At 52.7% G+C, this 12,209-nt stretch overlaps 1 protein-coding gene across 2 annotated transcripts in view; it reads right to left on the reverse strand.

Moving 5' to 3' along the window:
• Positions 1 to 12,209, reverse strand: part of CNTFR (ciliary neurotrophic factor receptor) — an 89,622-nt gene that overhangs the window by 61,072 nt on the left and 16,341 nt on the right. For both annotated transcript variants that reach the window (XM_053448717.1, XM_053448708.1), the window contains exon 2: positions 3,883 to 3,961. In XM_053448717.1, the coding sequence (XP_053304692.1) occupies positions 3,883 to 3,961 (79 nt within the window). The remainder of the gene's footprint in view (positions 1 to 3,882; positions 3,962 to 12,209) is intronic.

The raw sequence follows: 12,209 nt of genomic DNA on the forward strand, positions 1-12,209 counted from the left end.
AGGAATTATATAGCTGGGGCCAAATAAATAAGAAATAAAACAAAGATAGAATACATAAAGTGAAGAATAAACAGAATTAGACATTCACACACATATCCCTGTGAAGAGGGCATATTCACGCTTACACGTATGTAGTGCTGCCTGCGTGCTACACCCGCGGTGTGAGATCCGCCACCCAGCTGGCCGCCAGCAGGAGGGAGATGATCAGCGCTGCGGGAGCAGGGACTTGGCCTGCTTTATTTAAATAGCCGGAGGCAGCGCTTTCTCCAGAGCTCAGCGGCGTTCGCTTCATCCTGCCCGGCACTAGCGCTGCTCGTCAGCTCTTTGGACCGGGTGAGCGTTTGCCACGGACCCCTCTACTCCACATTCCTCGTGAAGACCCCGTACCCACGAAGCCGGCTCTTTAATCCTGTATTGTTATCGTTCAATGGCCTTCTATTCAGCGTCACACAGAGAGGGGTTTATTCACTAAACCGAGAGTACAGCGACCCCCCCCCCTAAAAATGTGCAGCAGGACTCTCATATTCACTAACGGCAACTTGCAGCCAGCACTCACTCCACTCGCACGCACTCACTCACACTCACTCACACGCAGCAGAGAAAACGAATGTCTTGTAATCACCCGGGGAGGTGAGGCGGCCTGTAAATGCCCCTCACCCGAATTTATACAAATTAAATAAAACAGGGAAAATATAAAACACAATATATATATAAAAGAAAAGCTAGGGCCACACGATACCCCCTCACTCGAGAAAAGATGGGGTTAACATTTAATAAAAGCCTCTCTGCCCTCTCCTAGTCATGTGACCGTGCAATATGCAAGTTGTTTGGTGAGGGCATGTGACCGTCTCTCACTCTTCTCTCCCATCCCCTCTTCTCTCCTCCGTCTCTCACTCTTCTCTCCCATCCCCTCTCCTCCGTCTCTCACTCTTCTCTCCTCCGTCTCTCACTCTTCTCTCCCATCCCCTCTTCTCTCCTCCATCTCTCTCTCTCCCATCCCCTCTCCTCTCCTCCGTCTCTCACTCTTCTCTCCCATCCCCTCTTCTCTCCTCCGTCTCTCACTCTTCTCTCCCATCACCTCTTCTCTCCTCCATCTCTCTCTCTCCCATCTATCCTCCAAATCAAACATACTGAGATCTCTTTCCTGACCATTCTATCCTGCAGAGCGTTCCCCTTTTTCGTCATCCCCTCTGCACTCTCTCCAGAATATCAGCACCCCCCCCCCACAGACCGCCAGAACTGCCCCAATACCCGAAGTGAGGTCTGACCGGAGATCTGCAAAGCTCTTATTGCCCCTCATTATACCCCCTGCTCGCATCTTTCAGTACAGACTGTACCAGGATAACCACAATCCGAAGCCCACCCGGCCACAAAATCACCCCCAGCGAAGACTTTATACGATAATTAATTGCGGATACCATTATTAGATAAAGAGGGCGATTTGGTTTTTATGTTGTGCTAAAAAAATTACTTTAGATCAGAAATCTGGCGACAAAAATAGAAAAAAAATAATAACTTTAGCAGAGCAGACCTCTATATAATGCCCCGGCCGATGTATAAAGAAAATCCGCAGCCAGGCAGCAGGTATAACGCTCTATACTGAGACAGTCTGCACCTTCTGAGGGTCCGGTGAAGACCTCCATCCCTATATCTAAAAGTAACCAGGGTCTCAAATCCGGACCACCTCCAGAATACCGGCCTGACCTGATCCACTAACTCCGTTATAACAGCTCTTAGATTGATTGCTTTGGCCTGGGCTTAGGTTTAAATGGCCGGCCACGGGGTTGTTATATTTACCCCACATAAGGCTGATGCCCTCCCTGTCGTTCCTCATCTTTTCCGGTCCGGTGGATGGTTATCTCACCATGCGCGGTGAGGGGCTGGTTCTGTCCAATTACTGTCAGTAACAGCAAATACAGCTCGTTAGACCGCCCGCTGTCTGGTGCGCTCGTCCATGCCGGCTCGGGGGTTAATAAGTGGAGTCTGACATGCTTCCTTACATGTATCGATCAGGAGAACATGCACTTCAGCACAATATACTGACAGTGAGCGCGTCTGACAGCAGCGTGCAGGGGATTTGGCTGTACGTGAGTGTGAGTGTGCTTGCGTGAGTGTGAGTGCGCCTGTGTATGAATTCAGTTTCCTGCACTCGGGAGACTCAGGATTATTAATGGCAGAGAGTATAAGTATGCTGGCTGGGCATGATAGGTCATATAGCAAAGTAATGTTGGTGCAAAGTTTAAAACGCAGTGCTATCACCAAGGCAACGATCAATAGAATATCCCAAGCATGGACAGACCGCCTGCAGGGTGGGAAAGCTACTTACGGCCCTCTTTCGGGTGTTTAATGATTATGAAGACCAAATGGTTTGATTAGTGGGGTTCGGGTAAAGTAGGTGCAGAGTAACATTAGTAACCAATTGTTCCTAATTAATACCCCTCACGGTCTCTCCTGCAAAGAGCGTCACAGAGGTTCAGCCCCCCGCTCTCCTCGCCCTCGGATAAGTACCCCATATTCTTATTGCTTCATAATAAGAGTGTAACCAGCAGGGGCAATAAACCAAGAGGGGTAGCAGCCTGTATGTGCCAACTGCCCGGGCAGGACTCCAGTCATGAAGGGGTTATATCTGTTGGACAGAACAGCTTGGGGTTTGGGGCAATAGATACCCTCTGCATCCTATCATAGTCTCTGCTCCAGCCCAAAGCATCTGTATCCTGCCCCCACACTTCATGCCCCCGATGTACCCTCTCTCTCCGGTACCCAGCACCCCCTCCGGTATCTTAAATATTAACTGTCCCTCGCTCCATACAACGGCTCCCAGCCCCTCGCTCTATACAGCGGCTCCCACCCCCTCTCTCCATACAGCGGCTTCCAGCCCGTCGCTCTATACAGCGTCTCCCACCCCCTCTCTCCATACAGCGGCTTCCAGCCCCTCGCTCCATACAGCGGCTCCCAGCCCCTCGCTCCATACAGCGGTTCCCAGCCCCTCGCTCCATACAGCGGCTCCCAGCCCCTCGCTCCATACAGCGGCTCCCAGCCCCTCGCTCCATACAGCCGCTTCCAGCCCCTCGCTCCATACAGCCGCTTCCAGCCCCTCGCTCCATACAGCCGCTTCCAGCCCCTCGCTCCATACAGCCGCTTCCAGCCCCTCGCTCCATACAGCGGCTCCCAGCCCCTCGCTCCATACAGCTGCTCCCAGCCCCTCGCTCCATACAGCCGCTCCCAGCCTCTCGCTCCATACAGCCCCTCGCTCCATACAGCCGCTCCCAGCCTCTCGCTCCATACAGCCCCTCGCTCCATACAGCCGCTCCCTGCCCCTCGCTCTCAATTAGTGTATCGGCTCTTTCATGGTATACCACAGGGAGCATTGCTCATTACTCTTATTACTGCTCTCATGAAACTGGTCTAAAAAAGGTCTAGGAAAAGGATTTTCGCCGCAAATGAAGATCTCAAATGAAGCTTAACCCTTTCAGTGCAGTAATACATTACACACCAGCCCTTCTAAAGACTGAATATTCCTGAACTCGTCCTTAAAAATCCTAAAAATGTGTAAGTGACATGTTTGCAGCGCCCTGCTTGCTCCTAGAATATGTTCTGTTGTTAGAGAATACCCCCGAGTTAATACCCCCGAGGGGCTGCTCTCCCGCTTCTGCACCGTGCCATGCATTATCTGCTGCTAGCGAAGTTAAACCTCGCACATACGGAGAGCTGCCTATTGCTGATCGCTCCGGGACCCCAGGGGTTAAAGTCCTAGGCTCTAAGTAAAGCCATTTTCCCCAGAGAGCCCTATAACCCCAGCTAGGAGAGCACTCGGTCATTTAACCCCTAGCTGCTCGTATCCCACACACACCCTGCATACACACACAGCACATGTGAACATACCTTGGCCGTGTCTCTGCGCGTGCACCATTACCACCGTGGCTAGCATCATGCAGCAGGCCGCTGTCACCGGGCTGGCCATCTGTTTAAGGGACAGAAAACGGACGGTTAGGTGATATCAGACAGGAGCCTCGCTCCCCGCCGGCAGCCGGACGCAGCAAACCATCGTACGGTCACCTAACCCATGGGCTGTGAGTCATCTGCGCTGTAGTGCGGCCAGGAGACAGACAGACAGCTAATGGGCTGGACGCTGACGGGGACCAGAGCGGCCTGGAAACATTTCCAGCTAATAAGGAGGGTCTCGGCACACAGCGAGCGCATGCTTAGAAACTCGATAACCCTCTACATACAGGCAGTTACCGCGTATGGCAGCCTCAGTAATTTACTGCGCACGCATAAATATACACCTTCACACCGGGCCCCGGTGTATGACATCACAACCGCCTAACAGAGGGGAGCCAGGTCAGAATGTGTGCCCCCCAGACAAGCAACCACGAATAACCCCGTCTGGGAGCAGGTATCGTGAGTGTCGGGGGGGGGCAGGTACCGGGAGTGTCAGGGGGCAGATGTCGGGAGTGTCAGGGGGCAGATATCAGGAGTGTCGGGGGGCAGGTATCAGGAGTGTCGGGGGGCAGGTATCAGGAGTGTCGGGGGCAGATATCAGGAGTGTCGGGGGCAGGTATCAGGAGTGTCGGGGGGCAGATATCAGGAGTGTCGGGGGGCAGGTATCAGGGGTTATTATTATTATTGATTGTTTTATATAGTGCCATCAAATTCGGTAGCGCTGTACAATAGGTAGACCGGACATAACAAGTAGTATGTAACATAACAATGTGACTTACAGAGACAACAGGTGAGGAGGGCTGTGCGCACAGGAGCTTGCAATCTAGAAGTTTCAGGGAGTTTCAAATAAGTTTAAGATTCAGTAACGGAGCGTCCCGTTTAGTTTTTCCGGCCCGTATTATTATTATTTTCCCTAAAACACACCGGATGGCTGCAATATTATAGTAAAGAGCAGTCTGTATGATTCGGGGAGCGCTCTGCGCATGCATGAAGCACAGGGACACGCGCTCAGCCTGCTATCATGCTACATGTGACCCCCCCACGCCTGGGGCAGCCAGACCCGCGCACACCTGCGCTCTGAGCCGCCGGGCCGCGTTTTATGATGCCATTGTGACTTGTGTTCTTTTTCCAGTCCTGGAAACACATGGCGAGGTTTAGCTGAATGCGATACGGCGGGGTACCTGGGGTACTGCCCCCAGGAAACGAGTGCAACGGGGAAGTTCATCCACTAATCAAAAGTGTCCAGTGATGCCAGTGGACTACAGATAGATGAAGGGGACGCCGACCGATGAAGTAATACCCGAGAACATAATATTTCATTGCCTCACTGTATTACCCTCTACCACTTCTCCTGGGAGTCTGTTCCACTTATCTACCCCCCTCTTGGTAAAGTAAAACTACCTTCCAGTACATTTCAGCCTCTGAAGGGTTGTTGAACCCTTTCTATCGAGGTAGTCCACGGAAGGCTGTGCCGAGGGCCGATATTCTGCAGGCCGGACACATTAACCCATCGCACGCTGCATTTGGAGGTGGCTGCGATTTACTGCAGGACACCGGCAAAGTGTGACATCAAACAGCCCGGTGATGTAACGCAGGACACGCGGCCGCCGGACCTTTATTTCATTAACACGTTTCACGAACATTCGCTCCGGCAGATTAAATGCACACGTCGTTACTTCTACACCCGCTAATCTGATGAGAACATAATGGTGCGATGGCTTTAGGGCCCGATCGGTCACATGACCCGGACTGGAGTTACCGACGCCGCGTCCTCAGGGGTTCAGGGACAACGCGGGAGATGGGAATGAAGCCGGTACAAAAAGTCGCCCGTTCCTCCTGCTGTAACGACTCAAACCTTAATCAGTCGCTGGTCTCGTCTTAGATTCAGGAGCCGTATGTCTATCCCATGCATGTTTAATACCCTCACTGTATTACCCTCTACCACCTCTGCTGGGAAGCTGCTCCACTTATCTGCCACCCAACAATGCAGGAAGGTTCCTGTGCTGTACCAGTTTTGGCGGCTGCCTCCACGCATCACGTGATTGCCCCAATGCTTCTTTCTGATGAAGGAGCGAGTCCCCGCGGGCCCCTGCCGCAGATCTAACTACAAGCTGTGAAAAGTGCAGAGGGCTCAGCAGGTGAGGTCTGCCGTTATCATGCGCAGCTTCAGCGGAGCGTGGCCCCTTCTGTCAGGGCAAAGCCTTTCTGGGCCACATCTGCTTCCCAGCGGAGTCGGGTTTCGCTTTACGTGGCTGCGTGGAAATGCACAGCTGTGTCTGCTAATAGGAGCTCATCCGCTCGACGCAGCGCTAACAACACCGGGCGGCGGCTGTGACAGGGATTTGTGTGACAGCCCGGGGATATTAGTGCTTCGCTGTCTCCGCCGGTAGATGTGTGACAGTCCATCGAAGCGGCAGTAATCGGCTGAGACAGCAGCCCGGCGACACACTAGTGAACCTGTCGGCGATGCACTAGTGAACCCGTCAGCACGGCGATGCACTAGTGAACCCGTCAGCACGGCGATGCACTAGTGAACCCGTCAGCACGGCGATGCACTAGTGAACCCGTCAGCACGGCGATGCACTAGTGAACCCGTCAGCACAGCGATGCACTAGTGAACCCGTCAGCACGGCGATGCACTAGTGAACCCGTCAGCACGGCGACACACTAGTGAACCCTCAGCACGGCGATGCACTAGTGAACCCGTCAGCACGGCGATGCACTAGTGAACCCGTTGGCGCTTCTCCCAGCGAATACGCGTTTCCAGCGGGAGTCTGTCTGTTCCACGCATTAACGTTTCTCTGGCGGATGGTGGTCTGGGGGACTTTGTGTTTAACCCTTTCAGATACAAGGTTCCAAATCTTTCCCAAACAACACAATTACTTTATTTCTCATACGTCGCAGCCATAAATACACAGGAGTCGACGCGAAGCCCCAAAGTCAGGTATAAAGTACGACGACTCTACTGACTTTACCTTATATCATGACTGTCCACGCAAACACGCTTACTGATACAAACACGCGGGGTAACTTTACATGACGTCATCCAACTACAGGACAGGGAGCATCCCCTACATTCACCCCATGTTACATTCACCCCATGTTACATTCACTGCCTATTACTTTCACCCCGCGTTACATTCATTCACCCCGTGTTACATTCATTCACCCCGTATTACATTCACCCCGTGTTACATTCACATCGTGTTACATTAATTCACCCCGTGTTACATTAATTCACCCCGTGTTACATTCACCCTGTGTTACATTCACACTATATTGAGAGGCGTCAGTCTCCAGCAGGCAAAGGGTTAATGTGTGCAATTCCCTGGAGGGGCACAGAAGTGACTTTCAGAGGGGCATTACCCGGCTTCCCGATGCCACGGGTCACACGATGTCCGACGTTAACCCGCTGAGTGCCAGAGCAGCGCGATACATGCCCTATTCCCAACAACTCTTTGAACCCCATGTGCCACGTTAACCACAACACTAACCATCTACCCCAGAGTATCCAGGCACCTGCCCCACGTCTCCCCCACGCGCAGGGTCTGAGCGGACACTCTGCGGGGGGTGCTTTGGATCTGCGCGGACGCCTCACTTACTGTTAAGGTCCCGAGCAGGTGCTTGAGAGGTCTGCGTGTCTCTGCCCGTGGAGGGGATGCAGACGGGTTATCGAGGTCCCGGACGCCGGCTCTGTGGGAATGCAGCGTGTGTGATGCGTGTGTGATGTGTGTGGGAATGCGTGTGGGATGCGGGGATCTCGCGGGTGATTCACATCCTCTCTCCGATTGCTCGCTGGACCTTCTCTAATCTGTCTTTTCAGGACTTTCTATCAAAAATGCCAGTGACTAATGAGCACCAAAAACCCCTTCCTCCTAATAATCCCCGATCCCTCCGCCGCCCCTCCACCGCCCCGCACTCTCACCCACCCTCTCGCAGTCACACGGATCGTCCTGGAGCTCCTCTCACGTATATCTCAAACATTTATTCGGTTGCCCCCCGTTATGTTTTACCTGCTCAGACACCCCGTCTTCCCTGATTTAACCCTCCGCTCGCTTTTTCTATCTATCCGTATTTCACTCCTTCTCCAAATGAGAATGGACTGCAAGCTCTTGTGACGAGTCTCTCTGTGCTGGTTCTAGCGGTATGTACGGAGGAGACCTCTGTGTCGTCGCTGCATTCTGTACGTGTTCAGCGCAGACAGCGGCTACCGTTTTGGACTCCGATACGGAGCCAAGAACTCTGCGTACCTTTAATGATCGCCAGCAGACAGCCTAAAACTTCTCATTATTGTAAGTTCGCCATTTAATGACATTCCCAATAACCCGGCCGCGTATCAATCCAAACACCGGCCCCGCTTAAAGACGCAGTGCCACGGGGGCCGGGGGCCACGGCGTGGGGGGATGCCGCTCTTACATTGTCACAAAGGCGCAAAAGCCCAAAATTGCACTTATATTGCAGGGTGATGCGCCGGTACAGGGGTTAGCGGGGTAACCCCCCCTAAAAACCCAGAACCTGCCGGCAGAGCGGCCCCATCCGGCCCCCGTCTAGTTGCCCGCTTCTCCTGCTGTAACGACTCAAACCTTAATCAGTCGTTGGTCTCGTCTTAGATTCAGGAGCCGTACGTCTATCCCATGCATGTTTAATACCCTCACTGTATTACCCTCTACCACTTCTGCTGGGAGGCTGTTCCACTTATCTACCACCCTCTCAGTAAAGTAAAACTTCCTTCCATCTCAGTCTCTCATCCTCTAGTGCTGTGACATAAACTGCCCTCCTGTACTTTGTTAAATCCCTTTATATATTTCAGTGTCTCTTGTCTCCCCCAGGCTGTGCGGAGTTAGAGAGCGCACACAGCCCCCGGCCGTGTAATGATCGGATCGTCACCCCGCGCGCTCGAACATCACAATCTATTTCCTTCGATAACCTCGCAGCTTCCAATAAGGCAGACTTTGCAAACCCCCCAAAGATCTGGTAACGTATCCGAGTGCCGCCTGCCGGCCCGATAACGGCCCCGTCGGGTGATGTGTCTGACGGGGGGCTGACAGTCTGCTCCACGTTAAACGCGCCGAGGCGGAGAAATAAACCTTCGTAACAAATATATAAATAAATAAATATCGCTCCCCGTACCGGCGGCACTTTACCCAAATCAGCGGATATCCCCTCTCTGTTCGGGGCAAATAAAGGTTATTCTAGAATCCGTTCATTTGCTGTCATTCCTCGGGCTGGCGGATTAGTGCCGGACGGCGGATCTAGAACCGCTTCGATCTGGAACTCGGCGAACGTCTTTAGAGGGATTTAATAAAGTGGCGGAGGGACGTTAGGAGAAACGCGAGCCGCCGGGTCACCCGCAGAGAAACGGCCAGAAAATATTCGATTATCACAAAAATTGCTAAAAACCTGCAATATGACCTAAAGCGAGTCCAAAGTAGTCAGACGTGGCAGAAAAAGCCTGTGGGGGCCACAGGAGGGCCGTTTAATAAATGCAGCCGTTTGGGGTCCGTGGATGCAGTTGTTTAAATGCACACTTAGCAGACGATGCCCTCTTCCCTCTCGTTTCCCCAGCGCAGGCACGGAGGTGCTGTATACTGGGGCTGTATGGAGACGCTCCTTATACTGGGACGCGGGGCGGACGGGGTTAATCCGGCTCTGGCGGAGCCCGGGGGCCTGGATGTGCTCACCCGATATTAGTCTAATGACGGAGGACAGGCTCCGGAGCGCAGATCCACTTTCTGGGAGACTCAGCAGATATTAAAGATGCAAACTGCTGAGGAATGTCCGTTACCCGCGCGGATCTCTGCTCGTGTTTATACGCGGGGGGGGGGTCTATTTATATGGGGGGCCACAATACGCACCTTCAAGGGGCCCACATAGACTGGGGTTTGGCAGTGAGGTTTAAAAGGCAGCTCCTATCTATGCCCCTTCTAATACCAGCCGATGACCGGCACGGCCGTACATCTCAGGGGCCGCCGGCAGTCCGGGGAAGGTAATTAGAGTGCAAGCTCTCAAGACTACTTAGATATACCCAATCGTTACGTTTTATAAAATGTTTGTCTGTTTAGAACTCTTTCTACATTCAGTCACAAGTAGAAAAGGGAATCTACTCCCATCACGCAGAGCCGGGCAGACACAGAAGGTGATGACTGGACGGCCCGCAGTATCGGTATTTAATAAGCCAGCGTATCCCCCCCCCCCATCGGCAGCCTTTCCGCTCTGTCCGCGATGATGCCGACCTCAGCAAAACGTTTGCAAAGCTGCCCGGAGCTGGCGAGGCGTTCGGGAAATGATCCGGAGTCTCTGGGAAATAGGTGAGCGGACGCGGGGGCTGCTGGTGATCGCAGACCGGTGGCCGAGGGCCAACGGGGACAGTGGATGGGACCGCAGCGCTACGGAATCTGCTGGCGCTATATCACTGTAATGGCATGACCCTATAATATACGTAGAGCGGGGTGCACATGGTCAGGCCCCCACGCCGTCCGCGTATACAGACTCTGTCACGCTCAGTACTCTCTGGGTACGCGCCTGCGGCCCCCGTTATATAAGGTGGATATACCATGTGTGCAGTGTCTGCATGCGTTAGCTGTGTACGTGGACCTCGGCACGAGGAATGGCTGGCCGCGGGGGAGAGGGGTCTGCGCCGGGGACTCCGGGGGCTTCCAGGAGCTCCGCAGTAACAGGTGGGAGTAATTAAGAGTAATATGTGGGCCAACGCTGCGGCCCCCTGCGGACGGCACCGGCCACCGGCGACAGCCCGGGAAGGACAGCGAGAGGGAGAGCGTCAGGAAGAGTCGTGAACTAATGCCCCACACAAGAGGCATTAACACTTTCACTGCCTGGTACGGTCACCCAATGACCCGAAATGCCACGGTTAACCCCTGCACGGCCCGCAAACCAAAGCAGAAAACCAACAGACCCCCATAGAAGAGATTAACTCCTCGAGTCCAGATACAAAGCGGTCCATCCAATCAACTGTCCAGGCGAAGTAGAGCGGTTATCTGCGGCGTACAGGACCTCGAAGGCCACGTATGATCCCGGCATCATACATGACGAACTCTTAACTGCCCCGGGTAGAGACCTGGCGCTGATCTTCTAAACGCGCTCCGAGTCCAGCAGGCTCTGCACTTGGCTTTCATCGTCCGTTACCCCATTCCTCGCTTTCTTCACACAGCCCATCAGCAGCGGGCGGGCGGGGGGCACCTGTATGCCATCATACCCCTGGGAGCGCGGGGTAAGCCAGGGAACGAGGGGCTCCCCGGCACGCTCCGGTAATTGGCACGGAGGCGAGCGCCGCTGGAAACGCACCGTGTGTTCTGAGCTCTCAGTAATGAGGAAGAACTGATTTATTCCTTCATGAAAACATGAAATATCGAGAAACAGAACTTTAAAAGCTCATTTACATAGTTAATAAATGCCTTGTATTTTTCTAATTAATGCCGCAGATGTCGGCGCGGCCCAGGGGAGCGGGGCAAGGAGTCATTTCTATTCTGAGTTATTATCTGGTTGTGATTTATTAGAAGCGTCGGTGACATCGGAGGAGAAAACAACAACGATACCCGAAAACCACCCAAAAACGGCACCCGCGGACTCAGGCTCAGAAAATCTGCTTTATTCCTTCCACTGGAATGAATGCGATAAACCGAGCAGACCTAAAAACCCTGAAATTAACCCGAAATTATATATATATACATGCAAAAAAACAGAATTCCACACAAAACTATACAATACATGATTATTATAATAATAATAATAACTCCCAGCGCTGTATACAGTAATAACCCCCAGCGCTGTATACAGTAATATAACCCCCCCAGCGCTGTATACAGTAATATAACCCCCCCAGCACTGTATACAGTAATATAACCCCCAGCGCTGTATACATTAATATAACCCCCCCAGCGCTGTATACAGTAATATAACCCCCAGCGCTGTATACATTAATATAACCCCCCCAGCGCTGTATACAGTAATATAACCCCCAGCGCTGTATACAGTAATATAACCCCCCAGCGCTGTATACAGTAATATAACCCCCAGCGCTGTATACAGTAATATAACCCCCAGCGCTGTATACATTAATATAACCCCCCCAGCGCTGTATACAGTAATATAACCCCCAGCGCTGTATACAGTAATATAACCCCCAGCGCTGTATACAGTAATATAACCCCCAGCGCTGTATACAGTAATATAACCCCCAGCACTGTATACAGTAATATAACCCCCTAGCGCTGTATACAGTAATATAACCCCCAGCACTGTATACAGTA

Source organism: Spea bombifrons, chromosome 1 (genome assembly GCF_027358695.1).
Source record: "Spea bombifrons isolate aSpeBom1 chromosome 1, aSpeBom1.2.pri, whole genome shotgun sequence".
Taxonomy (NCBI): Eukaryota; Metazoa; Chordata; class Amphibia; order Anura; family Pelobatidae; genus Spea; species Spea bombifrons.